The 24,180-nt window shown below is 40.1% G+C and overlaps 1 protein-coding gene across 17 annotated transcripts in view; it reads right to left on the reverse strand.

Moving 5' to 3' along the window:
- The window catches only part of MYT1L (myelin transcription factor 1 like), a 729,735-nt gene that overhangs the window by 263,581 nt on the left and 441,974 nt on the right, over positions 1 to 24,180 (reverse strand). For 13 of the 17 annotated variants that reach the window (XM_073568131.1, XM_073568128.1, XM_073568134.1 and 10 more), the window contains 2 exons: positions 2,388 to 2,442; positions 2,170 to 2,203 (listed from right to left, as the gene is read on the reverse strand). The exons of 2 other annotated variants lie outside the window; for them this stretch is intronic. In XM_073568131.1, the coding sequence (XP_073424232.1) occupies positions 2,170 to 2,203; positions 2,388 to 2,442 (89 nt within the window). Of the gene's footprint in view, positions 1 to 2,169; positions 2,206 to 2,387; positions 2,443 to 6,711; positions 6,768 to 24,180 lie in introns of those variants that run through there. 2 more of the 17 variants (XM_073568129.1, XM_073568141.1) reach the window with 2 other exon arrangements.

Here is a 24,180-nt window from a genome sequence, read left to right on the forward strand (position 1 = left end):
CGTCAAATCAAGATGAAAGGAATGATAGATTTGTGTATGGGATATTTATACTGGTCGTCTAATAAACCATAGCTATGAAGGCTTTGGTTAGATATGGGCAATCACGGTAACCCATTATTTGAGCCTGGGTTCCTAATTATTAGGTTTATAATTGAAATTGGTATTTCTAGATAAAGATGAATTTGCAGCTAACACTTGAAAGAAAAAGTACCAACTTGTCTACAGACATCACGTAATTCATACAAGTCTAAATTTAATCCAAAGATAAAATTTCCTTGAGCAACTCTCAACTTTCATCACTCTTTATGCAAAATAGATAAAATCAAACTAAACCTATAAATACAGGTGAAAGCTTATTAAATCTAGAGTTAAAACTTAAAAAAACTTTCAGTAGTGTTCCAAGTAGTAATGACCCACTTTTATTTAGGACCAGATATTGATGGTCTGGTTTTAAAAGCAAGTTAGAATTTTGTCAAAGAAAATTCATGGGATAGCATCTTGACTATATTTTCTTCCTTTGGTCATTTTTAGAGTTTTCCATTTATATTTATCTTTAACATTCAATTAAGACTTTTCCAAGCTGGGTCCCATATCTACTAAATGTAATGACCAAAGTAGAGCGTTACCATTGCCATTGATAAGCAGATAAGTTGTAGTTGGTTGACAATGACTAACAAGATAGATTAGAAATGCCAACTTTTGACATAAAATAGATCTCATTTTTAACAATTAAAGGGGTTGTATAGTGAAAACACTGTAAGTTATCACCCATCTACAGGATAGGTGACAATTTGTTAAACAGTGAGTGTCCAACTTGCTGGATCTTGCACCAATTAACAGAATGGGGATCTTTCATCGACATTAAAATGGAGCACAAGTGTATATGTTTGACTGCCTCTCCATTTACTGCACATAGGGCTGCCGCAGCACCACATTGAATTCAAGTGTCCGACCTGCCACTTTATTTTGTAATGGGAAAAGAAGTTTCCCAGCAGGAATAACAATTTCCCATTCTGCTAATTGGTGGGGGACCCTGGAGTTGGACATCCACCAGTCAGCAAGTTATCAAATATTCTATGGATAGGTGTTAACTTCCTAACTGGACAATCAACTTTAAGTGGTCAAGGTCTATTTGGTGAATGACCAAGAAACCTAAGCTGCCTTGAAAAAGTGTCACACGAATGCTATTCAAGATCTTTTCATCATGATGATGAGACCAATTTTTTTGTAGACTCAAATTCAATGCCTTCCTTTCTCTTTCATACACGCCACTCAGCTTCTCGAGCAGGTTAGTTGCTACAGATCTTTACACTAGAAACACGTAAGTAAATGAGGAGTTGGCGCAGGAATTTACTAATATTCTAATTTTATTACTCCAAGAATTCTCATATGTTTTTTTTTTCCATAGGAATCACACTTGCAAATCTTGAGGTTATCAAGAAATTATATGTGCCTTCTGTCAAAAATAAAATCCAGGCTTCAGACCCTGAATAATAAAAAGATGGACAGCTAAAGCCAATAAAGACCTGATCTACTAGTTACAGAAAGTGAATGTGAGCATGAGGAAGTTTCAGATAAGTCAAAGAGATTATACCGAAACCACATGATTGACTAAGCAAGCCTTTACTTGGGACCTGAAATTTGCCTCCCACCAAGTCGGGAGACTATACCTCGCAAATGCATAGTCAATGTTCAGTGGCAAGGTGGAAGTTCGCTTTACGTCCCTGCTTGCATAATTATTCTGGCATTAGTTGCATACTGCAGGTGAAGTAACAGGATGGATATGCCTAGACTCAATGTAGACAGTTGACTATGAAAGATGGCTATGCCTAATGCAGATGGATGATTTACAGGGATGACTATCCTTGCATTAGATGCAGACCAGACAGGTTAATTAGAGGAATATCTAACCCTGCACTACTTTTGGAAAGGTAAATTAGGGAGATGGAGGGCAAATAAGACAGATAGACACAAATCAATTAACCGGAGTCAAAAAAGAAAGGAGGCGATGCCAAATCTATTTTATTAGCAAGCCTCGAGAGAATTAATTTAATCAATGCAGCAGGGCATGAGCAAGGCACCGATGAACTTGAAAGTGCATTATGGCCATTAAAAGGCCTGAATTTTCTAAATTGCTAATGGGATACATTTTACACTCTGAGCACTAACCTGAACAGCTCTTGTATGGCTGGTTCCACAGGAACTGTAGAGAGAATGGAAAATATATAAAAATTTATCATCTATCATAAGTACCCCTCTGCTATAGAAAATTACCCAAAAGGTTATGCAAAAGTAAGGGTCAGAATGAATTGCGAAGAGAGAATCTGCAGGATGAAGGTCATTTCAGAGTGGAGGCCCTGAGTGATTTAGTGAAGCACGGAACGTACCTCGAACACCTTTGGAGCGCGTGCGATGCCGTTTCTCGTCTGTATCCACCTCCATCTGGGAATAGATTAGCAGGCAGTGAATGCTCTTATTCTTCATGCACAGACTATCAATGCACTGTCTGCTGCAGACTGTCACACAATCTTTTAATTCTATTTTAGAACAAGGATTTCTTTACGTGACGTGATAAGCTTGGTAATTATATTGAATACAGATGAATTCTTTACATTTTCATTATTGCTTTTGCTCGGATTCAGACCGTGGCTATAGATTTTTAGATGTGGCATTTCGGTAGATTCGATTATGTTATATGCTGGCCTGATAAAAATCATATTTCTTTGTGTATAGTTTATTTAAATTGGTACCTTCTAATATTTACGCTCTAGGATGGCATTATTCTATCTAATGTTCTACTTTCATAGCTTGTATTGCATATTTTTCTCCACCTAATGTTTATTATATATTGTATTAAGCATTTATTTTGAGTTTGTCGCCTCCAGGTTGTAAATGAATTATCACACCATTATCTCTTTGAGAAGACCATGCTTGATCTAGATCAGATTTTTTCATATATATTAAAAGCTGCTATGCCCAAATCATGGACAGCATAAATTTATTATTTTATTTATTCACTTACAGTGGGGGAAATAATTATTTGATCCCTTGCTGATTTTGTAAGTTTGCCCACCGGCAAAGGCATGAACAGTCTATAATTTTAAGGGTAGGTTAATTTTAACATTGAGAGAAAATATCAAAAATAAAATCCAGAAAATCACATTGTATAAATTATATAAATGTATTTGCATTTTGCAGTGAGAAATAAGTATTTGATCCCTCTGGAAAACAAGACTTAATACTTGATGGCACAACCCTTGTTGGCAAGCACAGCAGTCAGACTTTTTTGCTGTTAATGATGAGGTTTGCGCACATGTTAGGAGGAATTTTGGTCCACTTCTCTTTGCAGATCATCTCTAAATCATTAAGATTTTGAGGCTGTCGCTTGGCAACTCGGAGCTTCAACTCACTCCATAAGTTTTCTATGGGATTAAGGTCTGGAGACTGGCTAGGCCTCTCCATGACCTTAATGTGCTTCTTTTTGAGCTACTCCTTTGTTGCCTTGGTTGTATGTTTTGGGTCATTGTCTTGCTGGAAGACCCAGCCACGACCCATATTTAATGTCTTGGCAGAGGGAAGGAGGTTGTCACTCAGGATTTTACGGTACATGGCTTCATCCATTCTCACATTGATACGGTGAAGTAGTTCTGTGCCCTCAGCAGAGAAACACCCCCAAAAACATAATGTTTCCACCTCCATTCTTGACAGTGGGAACGGTGTTCTTTGGGCCATAAGCAGCTTTTCTCTTCCTCCAAACACGGCGAGTTGAGTTAATGCCAAAGACCTTAGTTTTTGTCTCATCTGACCACAGCACCTTCTCCCAATTACTCACAGAATCATCCAGGTGTTCATTGGCAAACTTCAGATGGACCTGCACATGTTCCTTCTTAAGCAGGGGACCTTCCTGGCACGGCAGGATTTTAAACCTTTATGGCGTAATGTGTTACCAATGTTTTTCTTGGTGACTGTGGTCTCAGCTGCCTTGAGATCATTAACAAGTTCCCCCCGTGTAGTTTTAGGCTGATCTCTCACCTTCCTCATGATCGAGGATAGCCCATGAGGTGAGATTTTGCATGGTGCCCCAGATCGATGTCGATTGACAGTCATTTTGTATTTCTTCCATTTTCTTACTAATGCATCAACAGTTGTCTCCTTCTCACCCAGCGTCTTACTTATGGTGTTGTAGCCCATTCCAGCTTTGTGCAGGTCTATGATCTTGTCCCTGACATCCTTAGAAAGCTCTTTGGTCTTGCCCATGTTGTAGACATTATAGTCTGACTTATTGTGAGTCTGTGAACAGGAGTCTTTTATAAAGGTGACTATGTAAGACAGATGTCTTTAATGCAAGTAACAAATTGATTAGGAACATCTAACTGGTCTGTAGGAGCCAGAATTCTTAATCGTCGGTAGGGGATCCAATACTTATTTCTCACTGCAAAATGCAAATAAATCAATGTGATTTTCTGGATTTTATTTTTGATTTTCTATCTCTCAATGTTAAAATTAACCTACCCTTAAAATTATAGACTGTTCATGTTCATGTCTTTGTTAGTGAGTAAACTTACAAAATCAGCAAGGGATCAAATACTTATTTCCTCCACTGTATGAGCACTATTAAATTCCGCAGCACTTCGTCATCAGTGTTCCCATTGGGACTCACAATATAAATTCCCTATCAGTAGGTCTTTGGTGTGTGGGAGGAAACCTACACAAACAAGAAGAGAACATACAAACTCCTTGTAGGTGTTGTCCTTGGTGGGATTTACATTAAAGCTACAGAGTTAACCACTGAGCCACCGTGCTTAGCCAGGTGTGGTTTTCTTTGAAATGTTTCCAGAAAATATAGTTTGAAGGACTGGCAGGGGACCATAGGGAGAAACTTGAATAGAAAAGTGACCCCACCCGGCTTCCCCTTGCACCACTCTAGTTGATTGAGAGTCTTTGCTTATGTACATACATAGGAAAGAGCTGTCAATCAACTAGAGCTGTGTGGGGAGAAGCCCAGCTGACTCTTCAGACTAGCCAGCTTCTGATTCATGCTGCTTGAGGTTCAGACAGCATGAATCAAGGGAAAGGTTCCTTTCGAAAGTTTTATAAAATGTTTGAAATATATTTTAAAAACAGTTGCAAATCTTATCCAATAAAAAAAAACTATACCCATTTTCTTCATTCCATCTCAGATCCAGCACTGATTCTCTGGTCAATCGGTCAGCATGTGACTTAAAGCGGTCATGTGCCGTACAACTGGCATTACTGTTCACCAATAGGAGCCATGATGCAAAAAAAAAGGCTTGTGACCAGTAAGGACACAGATTGACTGTAGCAGTCAATTGATGACTACATAGAAAGACCGAAAGGAGCGTCAGAGCAACAGTTCTGTATTTGAGTTGAACAAAAAAATAGGTGTGTATAATTTACTTTATTTGCTTTACCAAGTTTACAACAATATATAAAAAATATATACATAGAATTAATTCTTTAAATCTTTCTGGTGGTTGTCACAGGAACCTTGTAATAACCATTAGAAAATAATGTGCCTCAGCGAATCCAGGATTTTTAGAAAAATTAACCACAAAACGTGTGTCTACAAATAGAGAGTTTGAGTTGGCCTTTTATTCTAAGTCATATGTCAAGGCTCGCTGATAATGACTTTTAGAATTGCTACTTCTAAAAGGTGGCAATAGAGTTAAAGTCTCTCCAAAGAGGCAAAAAATATATTACAGGCAAGTGAAGTGGTAAAATAAAAAAAAAAATTGTACTCAAGTGGTAAATGCCCCATTGCTCTAGTGTCACTGCTCTGATGTTCTCCCACCGGTCTTATCATTTATTTCTATATGACCACTGCAACCTCAAGAGAGTTGTTTTCATGGATGACGGAAGATGCCTGAGGTCGGCCAGTGAGTAGTTGCAGCATTTAGGTGCCTATGTGTTGCAGGTCTCTGCTGAAAACAAGTCAACAAGATGGTAGGGACACTAGAGCAATGGGCGTTTTACCAGATGTGATAATTTTTTAAAAATTTTTGCGAAACCTTTAAGTGTTTCTCAATAGTAGGCTAAGTAACTCCTCAAATAAATTATATCAAGTAACAGGTACCCCAAAGCAATATTTTTGGCGTGTGCTTTCTATTATAAGCACAGAATGGCTTGACATGAACCCCCCTGGGATGCATGTTCCATAAGTTTAGAAAGCTTTAGAGGTAATTTTTCACTACAAATCTTCAATTGTATCTCACCACAAATGTAATAGTGAGTCGTCAGTTACACGTTGTCCTATGGGACAAGAGTAATTTTGCATTGAATTTATGAGGTTTCAAGCAAGTGGTGTCAGTGTACAATCATGAAGATTGGTAAGGACACCAGCCTGTCATTATACAAGTTCACTGCATCATCATAACATTATAGAAAATATCCAAACTTGATGCAGTTAATATCCCAACCACTTTTTTCCCGAGGAATCAGCTCTGTGAAATTTCGAAACACGTCGAATAAAGACCACTGTAATAATAATTGTTCATAGTGATTCGCAGCACCGATTGTCTGACCACTTTTTTCCTATCCTGCATCTTCTACGATCACATAATGTTTGTTTCTGCCTGTAACCCTATGCACACTGCAATCTGTCTGACCGATGAAAGTCATTGTAGGACCAAAACGTCTTCTTTATTTTTGGATTGCCTGCACACAATAAAATGATCTGCTTCCAACAATTACCTGAGTGTTAAGTTTTCTACAAGATTCACATCCCTTTTGAAGTGACTTTGAAGGGCCTATGTGATAGAAAATATACAAAAGTGACACCATTTTAAAAACTACACCTCTCAAAGTGCTCTAAACCACATTCAAGAATTTGAATAACTCTTTAAGGGGGTTTCACTTGAATTAAAGAAATGTGAAAGGAAAAAATGAAAAATTTACTTTTTCCCACTAAAACATTGCTTTAGCCTCAAATTTTACATTTAGAAAAGGGTAAAAGGAAAAAATGGACAATGTTTTTACAGTTTCTCTTGAGAACGCTGATACTCCACATGTGGTGCAAAACTACTGTTTGGGCGCATGGCAGGGCTCGAAAGGGAAAAAGCACCCTTCAATTTTAGGAGTGCAAAAAATGGCTGGAATAGATAGCGGATGCCATGTCACATTTGGAGAGCCCCTGATGTTCCTAAACAGTGGAAACCTACCACAAGTGACCCCATTTTGACAACTATACCCTTCAAGGAATTTATATAGAGCTGTGGTGAGCACAGAATTTTATAACGTTGAGCTGTGAAAATAAAAAATCATATTTTTCCCACAAATATGTTTTTAGCCCCAAATTTTTCATTTTCATAAAAGTAACAGGAGAAAATGGACAATATAATTTCTTATGCAATTTATCCTGAGTACGTTGATACCCCATTTGTGGTAAAAAACTACTATTTGAGTGCATGGCAGGGCTTGGAAGGGAATGGACACCATTTGACTTTTGAAGTGCAAAATTAGCTGGAATAGATAGGCGACGAATTGTCACATTTGCAGAGCCACCTGATTTTCCTAAACAGTGGAAACCCCCACACAAGTGACCCATTTTGAAAAAAACACTCTTCAAGGCAGTTATCTAGAGGTGTGGTGAGAACATTGAACCCACAGATGTTTTACGGAGTGGTATAACATTGAACAGTGAAAATGAAAAAATAAAATTCCTGAGAAAAATGTTGCTTCAGCCTCAATTTTTTTTAATTCCACATAGGTAGCAGGAGAAAATGGACTATACAATTTGTTGTGCAATTTCTTTTGAGTACACCAGTACCTAATCTTTTGTTTCCTCCCTTGGAAATGTGATATGTGCAGAATATGTTCCTGCATGGTCAGACACAATCATTACACAATACAGAGCAGGAGCACATCTATAAGATTTTCTCAGCACAGGAACATTTTTTAACATATCCAATTGTGGAACTTATTTTATTCTAAGATATATCGATTAAAGTGTGCTTTGTTCATGGGGAAAACACCTTTAAATATTTACAGATTGCTGTCTTCTTCTTTTCCCTGTGACGTTTCGATCGTTAATTAAACCACATGGCTGCAATTCAAAATACCCAACTCACGTATCATCTTTTCTGTCAAGTGGAAGTTTCTTTTTTATTGTAAGTCTATGAGAGCCTTAGTGTCTCATAGGTTTTCATTGGGCTGACACTTTATGAGCAGGCTTAGCCATCATGTAGTTCAGAACAAGAGCAGAAAGTCACTGGGAGCCAGAGAAGATGGTGATTGGTAAGTATTTAACCACATCCACACTACACTACATAAATATATTAAGGGTTCATGTAAATGACCATATTATTGGTCCGAGTGTGATCTGCCAAAACAATTGGATCGCATTTGTATCAATGTTATTGTATAGGGCCAAATATCTAAAGGGCTGTCACATTGTAGAAGGATCAACTTTATTCTCATTTGCACAAGGAAAGACTAGAAGCAATGGGATGAAACTGAAGGGGAGGAGACACAGATTAGATATTAGAAAAAACTTTTTGACAGTTAGAGTGATCAATGAGTGGAACAAGCTGCCACGAGAAGTGGTGAGTTCTCCTTCAATGGAAGTCTTCAAACAGAGGCTGGACAGACATCTGACTGGGATGATTTAGCGAATCCTGCTTTGAGCAGGGGGTTGGACCAGATGGCCCAGAAGGTCCCTTCCAACTCTACGATTCTATGATTCTATGCAAATGTTGCAGCATGCACAATTTGCATCGGATATTCAGATAGCACTTGGCCATGCAAGTCAATGAGTCTGTGGAAAACATTGGTCTGCACTCGGATTACTTTTTCTTTTCACAGACTTAAAGAATGGAAAAAATGGAGACTTTTTTGTCCATCTTCTCCACATTCGAGAAAGTCGGATCACATTATGATAACACTCTGATCCAACTCTGATCACAGTTTGATCAGAGTGTGATTAGCATAATAGGCCTGATTCTCTTAGATGAGAGAAAACACGCTTGTGTGACCCTTAGGGTCCCGTTTCACTAAGTGACGCACCAGCGATCCCAACAACGATATGACCTGGTCAGGATCGCTAGTGTGTCGCTACATGATCGCTGGTGAGCTGTCAAACAGGCAGATTTCACCAGCGATCAGGACCAGCGACGACGCGGGTAACTAAGTGCACGCGTCGCTTAGTTACCCGCTGTGTACCCTGGATACCAGCATGCTTGCGCTGGGAGCTGGTATCCAAGGTAAACAGCAGGCACTTAGTTTACCCGCTGTTTACCTTGGATACCAGCTCCCTGTGTGAGCACGCTGGTATCCAGGGTACACAGCGGGTAACTAAGGGACGCGCGCGCTTAGTTACCCGCTGTTAACCTTGGATACCAGCTCTCAGCATCTGCTTACAACGCTGGGAGCTCGCTGATCAATGGTCTCCCGCCCCCACACGCAGCGATGCATGCTGGCCAGCGGGAGACCAATGATCAAAAAATGGCCCAGGACCTTCTTGCATGATCAGCGATACCCGGCGGGGGGCCGGTCGCTGATACATGTCACACACAGCGAGATCACTGGTGAGATCGCTGTTGCGTCACAAAATCTGTGACTCATCAGTGATCTCGCTAGCGATCTCGCTTAGTGTGAAGTACCCCTTAGACTTAGCAATTAGAAATATCATTTTTGCTGGGAGTGCTACTTTAAAGTCAAGGTCATTAAGGATATAGCTGGATGCTGGTGCTTACTATATCTATAATGTCTGACCTTATTTAGTGACTTTCAGCTCCTGGATTATACTACCAGGAAATACATTTAGGTAACACAAGAGGTATATACCATGAAAAGGAAAGAGCTTGGACATGCTAATAAGCGCAAACAATAGCATTTTTAGTTGCTATTTTATGCCTTTTTATTGGTTTGATATATTTTTTTTTCAATGGAGCTATTTATTCTTGCTCATATTATAATTCTTTTGGATAAATCTGTTCAACACGTAAATGCAATGAGTATGGAAAGTATTCAGACCCCTTTAAATTTTTCACTCTTTATTTCATTGCAGCCATTTCCTAAAATTCAAAAAAGTTCATTTTTTCTCATTAATGTACACTCTGACAGAAATGTAGAGATTTTTGCACATTTATTAAAAAGAAAAACTGAAATATCACATGGTCATAAGCATTCAGACCCTTTGTTCAGCAAATGGGGATCCTCTGCCTTCCTTGCAGATCCTCTCCAGTTCCGTCAGGTTGTCTGGTGAATGATGGTGGACAACCATTTTCAGGTCTCTCCAGAGCTGCTCAATTGGGTTTAAATCAAGGCTCTAGATAGGCTGATTAAGAATGGTCACAGAGTTGTTTGTTCTGAAGCCACTCCTTTGTTATTTTAGCTGTGTGCTTAGGGTCATTGTTTTGTTGGAAGGTGAAACTTCAGCCGTCTGAGGTTCAGAGCACGCTTGAAGAGATTTTCATCCAGGATATCTCTGTACTTGGCCGCATTCATGTTTTCTTCAATTGCAACCAGTCGTCCTGTCCCTGCAGCTGAAAAACAAGCCCATAGCATGATGCTGCCACCACCATGTTTCACTGTTGGGATTGTATTGGGCAGGTGATGAGCAGTGTCTGGCTTTATCAACACATACCACTTAGAGTTATCACCAAAAAGTTCTATCTTCGTCTCAACAGACCAGAGAATCTTATTTCTCATAGTCTGAGAGTCCTTCATGTGTTTTTTAGCAAACTCTATGCGGGCTTTCATATGTCTGGCACTGAGAAGAGGCTTCCATTGGGCCGCTCTGCCAAAAAGGCCCGACTGGTGGAGGGCTGCAGTGATAGTTGACTTTGTGGAACTTTCTCCCATCTCCCTACTCCATCTGTGGAGCTCAGCCACAGTGATCTTGGGGTTCTTCTTTACCTCTCTCACCAAGGCTCTACTCCCATGATTGCTCAGTTTGGCTGGACGACCAGGTCTAGGAAGACTTCTGGTGGTCTCAAACTTCTTCCATTTAAAGATTATGGAGGCCACTGTGCTCTTAGGAACCTTGAGTACTGCAGAAATTCTTTTATAACCTTGGCCAGATCTGTGCCTTACCACAATTCTGTCTCTGAGCTCGTTGGCCAGTTCCTTTGACCTCGTGATTCTCATTTGGCCTGACATGCACTGTGAACTGTGAGGTCTTATATAAACAGGTGTGCGCCTTTACAAATCAAGTCCTATCAGTTTAATTAAACACAGCTGGACTCCAATGGAGTAGAACCATCTCAAGGAGTATCACAAGGAAATGGACAGCATGTGAGTTAAACATGAGTGTCTGAGCAAAGGGTCTGAATACTTATGACCATGTGATATTTCAGTTTTTCTTTATTAATGAATTTACAAAAATTTCTACATTTCTGGGTTTTTTTCAGTCAAGATGGGGTGCAGAGTGTACATTAATGAGAAAAAAATGAACTCTTTAGAATATGCCAAATGGCTGCAATGACACAAAGAGTGAAAAATTTAAAGGGGTCTGAATACTTTCTGTACCCACTGTACATAAAGCATTGCATTACGTCAGGCATATAAGTGGCAACTTGATTATGATCTAGTGTATTATTGTTCTTTTTTCCCTTTTGCAGAAAGGGGGAGGAGGGCGATGCAGCTGCAGTCTCTCTGACTGTATGCTGTAAGAGGGGACTACAAGCAGAAATAGGAATATTTTTATTTGGCTACTACTGAACAGAGCAGTAACGTAACACCACAAAATAATTATGCACTCAGTTGGCATGGAGCTTTTACAAAAAACAGAGAGATGGTTAATGATCCAAAAAAAAAAAGATCAGACTGCAATAATCTACATCTCCAGCTGAATTCTTTACATTGCAGTTCAACAATGGTTAATGTACAATATATCAGTTGTCCTAAATGTTTCATACAAAATAAGATATGTGATAATGTGCCTAAACAGAGTAACCTAAAAAGAACAAGCAATATCAGCATGAAATGATAACAGGATTCAAAGAAGAATAATTGCTACGGAGATAAAACTTCCAAAAAGTAAGAAAAATATTTTCAGTGCTTACATTCTTACCAGAAGCAAAACTGAAAATAACTTTAAGTCCAAAATCCACATCAGTAGAAGAAATCAGCATATGCGCAAGAGGGCCACCACAAATCCAGTGCGGATGCAGTAATATCTTTTAAAAGTATAATTGGGGCTGCATCTATCTCTCAGTTTTTATTCATATGCTTATCTTTTTCATTTCATCAAAGTTTTTATTTTTTCTTACCCCCAAAACAGACTTCTGAGCCCAGGTCTAGAAGATTTCAGATTAGCATGTTCTCTACATACAATACATATTGCTTCCATCATTGGATGAATTAAGTTTCTTTGGGCAAAATGCAACATTTTTCTATATTTATTATCAATGTTTTGCTATGTTACTAATATCCCCAAAAAATTCATTGATTAAAAAAACATAAAAAAATCAGTTACTAAGTTGTGGGATCACTTATTATTACTCATTCCCTCTCACTAACTTTGATTAGAATTTTACCGATTTTTACAAATTTTATCCATAAATGATTCTTCTACAATACATGGCCACAAAAGTGATTTATGGTATTCTGATGTCACAGTCTCTAATGAACTGGCCACCCTGCTGTCATTTAATTTATTTTGGCTAGTTTCACACTTGCTTTTTTTTGCAGCGCGTTTTTCCCGCAAAAAAACGCATTGAAAAAACGCATACAAAAGCATACAACTGCTGCGTTTTTTTCAAGCATTTTTATGAGCATGCATGAAAAAAACGCAGCGTTTTTATGCGTTTGTATGCGTTTTTAGTGCGTTTTTACCGCGTTTGCGTTTTTTTCCAACATTAGGTGGCCCCTCACACTAACCCAAACCATGACTTTACTAACCCTAACCCTGACCCTAACCCTAACCCTAACCCTAACCCTGACCCTAACCCTAACCCTGACCCTAACCCTTAACCAAACCATACTTAACCCTAACCCAAACCCTAAACCCTAACTAACCCTAACCCTAACCCTAACCCTGACCCTAACCCTAACCCTAACCCTGACCCTAACCCTTAACCAAACCATAATTAACCCTAACCCTGACCCTAACCCTAACCCTAACCCTGACCCTAACCCTTAACCAAACCATACTTAACCCTAACCCTGACCCTAACCCCAACCCTAACCCTGACCCTGACCCTTAACCAAACCATACTTAACCCTAACCCTGACCCTAACCCTAACCCTAACCCTGACCCTAACCCTTAACCAAACCATACTTAACCCTAACCCTGACCCTAACCCCAACCCTAACCCTGACCCTGACCCTAACCCTAACCCTAAACCCCTAAATTCCATGGTTAAAAAAAAAAACGCATGTGCAAAAAAACGCATACATGAGCATGCCAGTGCGCATGTATGCGCATCCATAGGCTATAATGGCCATTTTTAGCGCAAAACGTGCGCATATGTGCACATGCGCTTTTTTGCAGGGCCAAAAAATGCAACATGCTGCGTCTGGAAAATCCAAACGCACACCCCAAAAAAACGCAGCGCATGAAAATCGCATACATGCGCTTACCAGCACGCAGGTATGCGCACCCATGTTAAATATAGGGGAAAAAACGCATGCGCAGGTATGCGTTTTTTTCCAGCGCTAAAAAACGCAAATGTGAAACCAGCCTTAGTAAGGTACTTACTTGTTCAGTACTTGTAAGCCGAAATCAGAGTGGAACAACCAGAGGAAAAGTATAATAGAAACACATCACCACTTCTGTATTTATCACCAACTCCTGGATTTGGCTTACTGATGTAAAATACTGATCAAATACTGAATGTGTAAAAGTGAATTAATGGAACTTGAAAGCAATCTATTCAACAGATACCTTAAAATTAAGGCCTCTTTAAAGGTTCGTGCACGCAGTGTCTTTTAGACACCTAACCACTAGCCATGTTTTCCCAGATGAAGCCACTTGAGGAAACCACTGACGATGCTTATCCTAAAGCTGCTTCACCGGTGTTTTTGCCATAGTTCTTGTGACATCTTTCATTCTATATATTAAAGTATAGAGAGCAGGACGGCTTCTTAGAAGAATGAGTATGCCACTTATTTTACCCTCTTCATGGTTTCCGAACCTTGAAGTAGTTAAAAGATGTGACATGAGACAGAACGGAACATGTGCATACATTGCTGTGTATTTTTTTTTTCCGGTGGATTTACAATGCTTTTTCAGGAGGATTCCAGGAGGTATCCTCCTGAAAAAGACTGTGTGTGAACATACCCTAAGATAACTTTATTAAACTTGATCTAGATAATTTCATGATTTCTTTAGTATTGCTAAGGGGATTGAATTATCACATGGGCAATACTGAGGAAACCCTGAAAACATGATCTGCTGGTGGGCCTTGAACTTTAAAGCTGAAGAACACTCACCAAGTGGATTCATATTTTCCACTAATTACCCCGAAGTTCAGTTTTGAAGGTGCAAAATTAAAGTTATGCTTGTAGTGCTCTCCACCATCTAGTTTCCTAAATATTAATTTACCCTGTTTGCTCAAGAATAATTCTGATATCTGTGTAATTGTGGATCGAGGTGGTGGGACCAAGTTACTGCACATGTCCACCAGCACTGGAAACTTCTGCTGGACGTTCCCCCTCAGATGGGGTGAAAAAAATAACAACTATATGAAATAGGATTTTCAAGATTAAGGATAATTTCTCTGCAGAAAAAGTAACATATACTCTTTGAAGCCTTTTTCAAGTGCAGGCTCGACAACATTGTATCCTAATGTGGTCCAACAGTCAAGGTAAGTGGGTCATTTCTGCCTTGCATTCCATTATGGGGATGGTGTGGGAATAAAAAACAAGTACACATGCTTGGAACTACTGCATATTTATTCACATATATAGTAAAGTTAAACTTACTTATACCCAGTATAAATGGTGAGAACAAGCCTACAAGACAATGGCAAAATTGCACATTTTCTGAAATGCATTCTAAGAATACAGAATAACTTGTCCTGATAAAAAAAAACACCTCATAAAGCTTTTTCTGCCAAAAATGTAAGCTATCATCAGATCACGCTACCCCCCCATATTTTAATAATATACTTTTTTATTTAATTTATTATTTTTTTGGGTGAAAAAAATAGGTACTATATAGGTAAAAAAATATAACTTATCACTTACATAGATAAGTTGTAAAAGTAAAAAAAAATGGTGGACAGAATGCGATAATGAGGAAAATTGCTCCAATCTATGAGCTAAAATAGTCAGCCTCTTTTTAGGCCTCCTTCAGAGTATTTTTTTTTAACCTGTGAGAAAAATGGACCAAGTTTCTTCATTAATTGCCATCAAAGTTTAATCAGTGTTTTCCATCAGAGTGTCATCACAGTTTGGCCAGAGTTTCATCAGTGTTTTTTCATTGAGGAGAAATTTTTTTTTTCACCTTCTCCTTTCAGTCAATGTAATCATCTGAGTGCTGCTTGATTTTTTCACGAACCCATAGACTTTTACTGCCAATTTGATGTGACACTCGGATCATTATTGGACATGTCTTCATTATCACAGATATTATTACAGACCCTCTCATCCCTTGGCATCACAGACTTGGCCCTATCCTGGATCTCATCATACCTAACAGACCGGACATTCAGCGTCTCCCACTCACACACCACCTCCTCACCTCGCCCCCTATCTGTCGGAGTCCCACAAGGTTCAGTCCTAGGACCCCTGCTCTTCTCCATTTACACCTTTGGCCTGGGACAGCTCACAGAATCTCATGGCTTTCAGTATCATCTCTATGCTGATGACACACAGATCTACATCTCTGGACCAGATATCACCTCCCTACTAACCAGAATCCCTCAATGTCTGTCCACTATTTCATCCTTCTTCTCTGCTAGATTTCTGAAACGTAACATGGACAAAACAGAATTCATCATCTTTCCCCCATCTCACGTGCCCCCCAACAAACCTATTCATTACAGTAAATGGCTGCCCACTCTCCCCAGTCCCACAAGCTCGCTGCTTCGGGGTAATCCTTGACGCTGATCTCTCCTTCAAACCACATATCCCAGCCCTTTCCACTTCCTGCCGACTTCAACTCAAAAATATTTCACAAATCCGTTCATTCCTCAACCAAAAATCTGCAAAAACCCTAGTCCATGCCCTCATAATCTCTCGCCTTGACTACTGCAACCTCCTGCTCTGTGGCCTCCCCTCGAACACTCTCGCACCCCTCCAATCTATTCTAAACTCCGCTGCCCGACTAATCCACCTGTCCCCCCGCTATTCCCCAGCTTCTCCCCTCTGTCAATCCCTTCACTGGCTCCCAATTGCCCAGAGACTCCAGTACAAAGCCCTAACCATGACATACAAAGCCATCCACAACCTGTCTCCTCCATACATCTGTGACCTCGTCTCCCGGTACTTTCCTGCACGCAACCTCCGATCCTCACAAGATCTCCTTCTCTACTCCCCTCTTATCTCCTCTTCCCACAATCGCATACAAGATTTCTCTTGCGCATCACCCCTACTCTGGAACTCTCTACCACAACATATCAGACTCTCACCTACCATCGAAACCTTCAAAAAGAGCCTGAAGACCCACCTCTTCCGACTAGCCTATAACTTGCAGTAACCACCGATCGACCAAACCGCTGCATGACCAGCTCTACCCTCGCCTACTGTATTTTCACCCATCCCTTGTAGATTGTGACTTGTATTATTTAACATTATTGTACTTGTTTTTATGTATACCCCTCCTTACATGTAAAGCGCCATGGAATAAATGGCGCTATAACAATAAATAATAATAATAATAATAATTATCAGACATATGAACAGCTCCATAGATCGTCATAGGTACGAGTTCTGTTTGTGAAAAAAAAGGGATAACACTTGTACGTGAAAAAATGACATGTGAATGAGCCCTTAAAGAAAGAAGGCTTCTGGCATAAAACATATAGTTTAAGGATATGTCCATACTGGTTTTTTTCATGGTTTTAATGTGGATTCTGCACCAAAAGCCCCATGAAAAAAAAGCTTCAAATATTCTTGAAATAATCTTCCTGTCATTTACAATTGCAAAACTCAACTACAGGGAATATGATGTTGTTTTTCTCAACTTATTTGCAAGAAATAGACTTGATAAACGAGGAGGGGGTGTCGCATTGTATGTTCGAAACGCGTATATCTGCACAGAGATTGAAGCTTCAGAGACTGGGAGTTCTGTGGAAACTGTTTGGGTAAGAATACAAGGACAGAACAATGGAAAGGACACCATTGTAGGCATTTACTACAGGCCGCCTGTGCAAGCCGAAGATATAGATGAACTCTTTATGCATCAGATGGCCAAGTTCTCCAAAAAATATGACATAGTTGTCATGGGAGATTTCAATTATCCAGACATTTGTTGGGAATCTCTCTCAGGCAAAACTAACAGGTCAAGGAAATTCTTATCCTCTCTTGCTGACAACTTTATCTTCCAAAAGGTAGGGGAGAAAACAAGGGGAACTGCTACCTTGGATCTAATCCTTATAAACAGGGAGGAAATGGTTGAGGAGGTAAAAGTGGCTGGGACCCTAGGAGGTAGCGACCATGCTATTTTAGAATTTTGGATTACTAGAGGTGGAAGACCTGTGAAGACTCAGACGTCAAGGTTAGATTTCAGAAAGGCAGATTTTAAGGGATTCAGAAAGAGAATTGGAGGGATCCAATGGCTGGATATCCTTAAAGACAAAAATGTCCAGGAAGGATGGGAAATCTTGAAAAATGAAATTCTCAAAGCACAGTTGTTAACAATTCCGAAAAGAGGGAAGAATAGGAAGCATTTAAGGAAACCAGGATGGATGAACACAGAACTTAAGCACATGCTAAAAAGGAAGAAAAAAATGTTTATAAAATGGAAAGAGGGAGGCATATCTAAAGAAGAATATAATGCTGTCTGCAGAACCTGCAGGGCACAAATCAGATTATCTAAAGCTGAAAATGAACTGAGGCTTGCAAGAGATGTCAAAAGCAATAATAAAGGATTTTGGGGATATGTCAAAAGTAAAAGAAAAGTCAAAGATGCTATAGGATTTTTACAGGATGAAAATGATGAAATGGTAAGACAGGATGTTGAGAAGGCTGAACTTTTAAATTCCTATTTTGCATCTGTTTTCTCTCAGAAAGGAAATGTAACATCAACTGTTATTCACTGTCCTATTAAGGGAATAGAAGAATCCAGGATATCTATAAACAGAAAGATAGTGAGGAAACACTTAGCTAACCTAAATGAGTTCAAGTCTCCAGGTCCAGATGAATTACACCCCAGAGTACTGAAGGAGATAGCAGAAGAAATTTTTGAACCCCTCTCCATAATCTTTGAAAATTCTTGGAGAACAGGAGAAGTGCCAGAAGACTGGAGAAGAGCAAATGTTGTTCCTATCTTCAAAAAGGGGAAGAAGGTGGACCCAGGCAACTATAGGCCGGTGAGTCTGACTTCTATACCAGGAAAGATCTTTGAACAAATTATTAAACAACATGTATGTCAATACCTGGATAAGAATGAAGTGATTAAACAGAGTCATCATGGGTTTGTAACTAATAAGTCATGTCAGACTAACTTAATTTCCTTCTATGACGGTATCACTGATTGGGTGGATCAAGGAAATGCTGTAGATATAGTATATCTTGACTTCAGCAAAGCATTTGACAAAGTCTCTCATACAATCCTTATTGAAAAAATGACTAAGTATGGAATGGACAAGGCAACTGTTAGGTGGATTCATAACTGGCTTAGTGATCGGACCCAAAGAGTGGTCGTAAATGGCTGCACATCCAGTTGGAAGAATGTCTCAAGTGGGGTACCACAGGGCTCTGTCCTGGGCCCTGTATTGTTCAACATCTTTATCAACGATTTAGATGAAGGAATTGAGGGTAAACTGATTAAATTTGCTGATGACACAAAGCTAGGAGGGATAGCTAATACTAGAGAAGAGAGAGAGGATTCAAAAAGATTTAAATAAACTGGAGAAGTGGGCAGCAACTAACAGAATGGTTTTTAACAGGGAGAAATGCAAAGTACTACATCTGGGCAATAAAAATGAAAAAAGCATATATAGAATGGGAGGAATAGGGCTAAGTGACAGCACATGTGAAAAAGACTTGGGTATACTAATAGATCACAGACTGAATATGAGTCAACAGTGTGATGCAGCAGCAAAAAAGGCAAATGCAATTCTAGGATGTATTAACAGAAGCATACAGTCTAGATCACGTGAAGTCATTATTTCCCTCTACTCCTCTTTGGTCAGACCTCATCTGGAATATTGTGTCCAGTTTTGGGCACCACATTTTAAAAAAGACATCAACAAACTGGAGCAAGTTCAGAAAAGAGCGACCAGAATGGTGACCGGTCTGCAAACCCTGTCTTATGAGGAAAGGTTGCAGGATTTGGGAATGTTTAGTTTGCAAAAGAGAAGACTGAGAGGAGACTTAATAGCTGTCTACAAATATCTAAAGGGATGTCACATTGTAGAAGGATCAACTTTATTCTCATTTGCACAAGGAAAGACTAGAAGCAATGGGATGAAACTGAATGGGAAGAGACACAGATTAGATATTAGAAAAAACTTTTTGACAGTTAGAGTGATCAATGAGTGGAACAGGCTGCCACGAGAAGTGGTGAGTTCTCCTTCAATGGAAGTCATCAAACAGAGGCTGGACAGACATCTGACTGGGATGATTTAGCGAATCCTGCTTTGAGCAGGGGGTTGGACCAGATGGCCCAGGAGGTCCCTTCCAACTCTACGATTCTATGATTCTATGATTCTCCATGTGTTGTTTTTTTTTACTCGTGGAAAAATAAGCAAATACTGTATGTTCGGCGTCGAGCTCCCGCCACTGCACAGGGGGAATCTCAAGCCATGTCTTCTGCGGTCTCCCATTCTTCTGCAGCTGCTCCTGCTCAGCAGAGATTGTTGGTCCCAGCGTCTTGCTCAGGCTAATGCTATGCACCTGGATGCTGCTGCCACCCCAGGTTCAGCAGTAGCATCAGACATTAGTCAGCAGCGAGCAGACACTTCTGGGACTAAAGGCCCAATCTCACATAGCGAGATCGCTAGCGCGTCACCGATTTTGTGATGCAACAGCGATCTCGCCTGCGTTCTTTCTACATGTGTCATGCAGCAGCGACCGGCCCCCCTGCTGGATATTGCTGATCGTGCAGGAATGTCCTGAGCCATTTTTTTTGTTGTCGGCATCCCGCTGGCCAGCATGCATCTCTGTGTTTGATCGCTGGATCGTTGCTGCATCTCTGAAGAGATCTGCCTTTTTGGCAGCATACTAGCGATCATTTAGCGATGCACCAACGATCCCTACCAGGTCGTATCATTGTCGGGATTGCTGGTGCGTTGCTAAGTGAAACGGGACCCTAAGTCCTGCTTTTCTCTATGTGAGAATGCCCATGAGAATACCGCTCATTGGTGGTCAGAGGTCACATGCTCAGGTCCTCAAGCAGCTCGGATTGGGCCATCGGCAAGGTCCCGGAAGGCTGCGGTTATAAAAGGATCGCACGGCCGTGCGCTAGTATAGACAATATGGAGTGAGTGTTGTATGCACTTATGAATGTGTCTGGTGACTGACTCATTATGAAACCCCTACCCTTGGTATGCATGTGTTGATCAGCTTTGCCAGTCAGTGCCTAGGCTGTTAGTGCAGGTAGGAGGCAGAGTCAAGACCAAGCTTCAGCGCCAAGTAGTGGCTTTGCCTGTACACCACTGTGTACTTGGTCCGCACTCCACAGAAGCCAGCATCTATTAGTGGCGTTCGTAGGTTCGACGCCGTGTGCCTAGTGGGTGCATTTACCCTGCGTCCTTGGGGCAGAGTCTTGTGACCATACACTAGTGCTGATTCAGCTGTGCCCTGTGACAGTCAACAGGGTACGGCATCTGTGTTATGCGGTACTGTGGCTCTGTGAAGCAACAGAGCCTGTCGCTACTACATACTGGGTGGCGTATAACCCACATGTGTCCAGTGCGATACCGCCATTTAGTGTCCGCCATTACCAAGCAGCAGTTATCATCTCTGCACGGTGGACCCCGGGCTGCAAACGCACCTTATTACCATCTTTATATTATTTGATGCGTTCCGCCAGCCCTAACGCTTTATCAGTTCCTAAGGAGTTTCTGCTTGAAAAAAAAGTCAAAAATTTGACTGCATATACAAAAAATGCAAGATTTTGGACAAATACTACATTTTTAAGGTGAATTTTGGAAATATCCAAGTAAAAAACCTCCATGTCAATATACACTAAAGCATCCTGGTCTGAAGGTCGGTACAATGTAAAGTGATTGTTTCTGTGTTTAAAGAGTGCAGTGATATATCCACTTACAGATTGTATTTTAAGTTGATGCCCAGGAAGCCCAAGTTATGAATATCTTTTTCATAGACATCACACAACCATGAAACACAATAACCTGTGTCACAAAAGACTCACAGATCTCACAAAATCATTGAAGACAAGCAAAAGCTCTCCGTGTGCTAAATAAAACAGCAATGTTAGATGCCAAGTCGAAGAATTTTCAACAGAGGTGAGAATCTCTTTCTGCAGATAATATGAGTTAAAATGCAACTTTCATTTAGTAAGAGTTCACATTCATGAACCTTTCGGCTTTTTTTTTCAAAATAGCTTTTGATAATGTATGATAAACTACTCACTGCTTCCATTTGGAGATTCCAGCATAATAAGCCTCCTCATTTATACCCAATATCGTGAGCTTCAATTCACCTCGAGCCACATAAAAAATGTGAAATACTTTTGACTTCAAGGCACTGTGATTGCAACATGAAAGGAGACAGTAGCTGCGGTTCAGTGGTGCTCAACCCAATCTTCTAGACTCTGCTTCATTGTCCTCATGGCATGAATGAGGAGACAGGGCCGAGGAATGCTATCCAAGGTCTAACAAACCCATTCCATCATCATTAACGACCTACAGTTTATTTTTTCAGAACTTTTTTTCTACAGTGATACAAATAAACTAAGTCAAAAACTTTTAACCTATTACAGCCCCACATTTGCTTATTTGCTGACCCAAGATTCCAAAAATTGGAGTCTGCATATAAAGACATGATATAGTGCAGGATGGCAGATTCCTTTAACAATGACTACTGGTCGAAGTTCTTATTCTTGGAAAGCCTATAATGCCTCAGAACATGGCCAATCATTCTTTGAAGAATGACATTGGAATGACCTCTCCACTGTTCTATAATATTGGAACAGTAACTGATCTTATACTATTAGAAGATATTTGAAATAAGGACAGGACTAGAGTTGAGCTAGTATCTTCGGTTCCCCGCTTATTCGGCAAGCTACAGCGTTTGCTGAATAAGCTACAGCGGGAACCCGGCTTCCTGGATTGCGCCGGCTGAACAGCTGATTAGCACCGCAGTTACATGTGTCGCGGCTATGTTACAGTCACAGCACATGCATGGAGAGCCCAACACACAGACTCTCCATGCATGTTCAGCCGGTGCGATCCAGGAAGCCGGGTTCCTGCTGTAGCTTATTCAGCAAACGCTAAAGCTGGCCAAATAATTGGGGAACGAAGACATTTGCTCAACTCTAGACAGGACCAAATTTAGGTTGGCGGAGGCCCCATAACAAAAAATTTGGTGGCCACTCTCAACTCACCTCTGGAAACTTGGCCATGCTGATCCCTGTTAGCAGAAATGTAGAAGAAAAGCATAAGCATGTAACATTCCACTAAAATCAACTTATGTAGATAACAAAACTAGTGACTTCTTTAAGCACAGGCATCTCTTCTAAATCGGGTATGATTGTTAAACAGCCATCTGAGGTTCCATGTTGTCCTGGAAGTGAAGACCCCATAAAGCTGTTGCTAGACCTTCTTTCACCAGAGTAAATGATTTAGTTCATTGCCTTTACCTTGTGCTTAAGTACTTTGGCCCAGGCAAAGTGGCTTGCTGATGCCCTCCAGGTACATAGTACGTAGGGCAAAGGAAATGCTTTCCACCATGCTATGCCCAGAATTTCAACAATCTATATAAATATTGACTGTCAATGGTATGATTTGATGCTGTTTGGCAGGGAGGGTAGAAAATAAAGGTCCACTAGGTCCAATAGGTGGAGACACTGGGGAATATGACCTAATATTTCCCTATAACCCAGCCCTTCATGTGGGCAGACAAAGCCACCAAAATACTCCTTCAGGACATAGAATTGACTGATTCTCTTCTCTAGGTGAAGCATTATTGAGGTAATGGCTGGAGTAGAATATTCCTACTGGTAACCTGGAGACGGTAAAGCGTTTGTGATTTCAGGTTCTCACTGTGCAAAGATGCAATTACTTTATTGCAGACATAATAGGAATTGCATTGTCTTTAGACTCCCTCTAATCACTCATCTGTCAATAGAACATTATTAGAAACAACTTAGGGAGTAAAGAAAAGCTTCACAGTGCTCCACAATTCCAGTCCACATGAAGAGTTGAGTAACTTTGAGTAACTTTTTATACACCTAACATTTTATTCTAAATTTAGAAATCTGCGGGACTACAATTATCAGAGATCACTGCAACCTGGGAACTCAACCGCAGCAGAGCTTTGCTAAACCAAGGTTTAAATCAAACTAGCAGAATAATGAATGAGATTGAGTAGTTAGGTAAAGGAATAAAAAACATCTGTTATGATTGTGCTCACACACTCACACAGGAAACAATCACACTCCCTGAGAATCTGCCTCCAGAGCTTATTTTCAAGTAAAGGAGGAGTTAAAAGTGTGAGACATGTAATGACTGATAGTCTGCTCTCCCGAACTTCATGTCTCACACGGTTAATGCCTACTTTATCATTTAAGCTGTGGAGGCAGATTCTCTAGATCAGTGTCCGGAAAATGGATCTTAACAGATCATTTTACATATAAGAAAAACAAGGATTTCTCTGGAATAAAATATCGGATTGCAGATATGAAGGTATCATTTTTCTCATCGTTCTGCGACCTGCATACACAAATTGAAGGCTTAAGCGAGCTGATCATTCTGACAGGCTCCCTTTAACAGAATGAATATAACAAAAATGCAAAAATGCAATAATTCATAAACATGAGGCACTGGGTTGTAGGGTAACCAATACGAGATCACATAGTAAATGCCACATAGAAGTAAATTCCCTTGTTTCCGATTATTATAAAATTCTGATTTTATGTAGGTTGA

The sequence above is a fragment of the Dendrobates tinctorius genome, unplaced genomic scaffold, assembly GCF_039654945.1.
Source record: "Dendrobates tinctorius isolate UK_male_01 unplaced genomic scaffold, ASM3965494v1 ptg000021l, whole genome shotgun sequence".
Classification (NCBI taxonomy): Eukaryota; Metazoa; Chordata; class Amphibia; order Anura; family Dendrobatidae; genus Dendrobates; species Dendrobates tinctorius.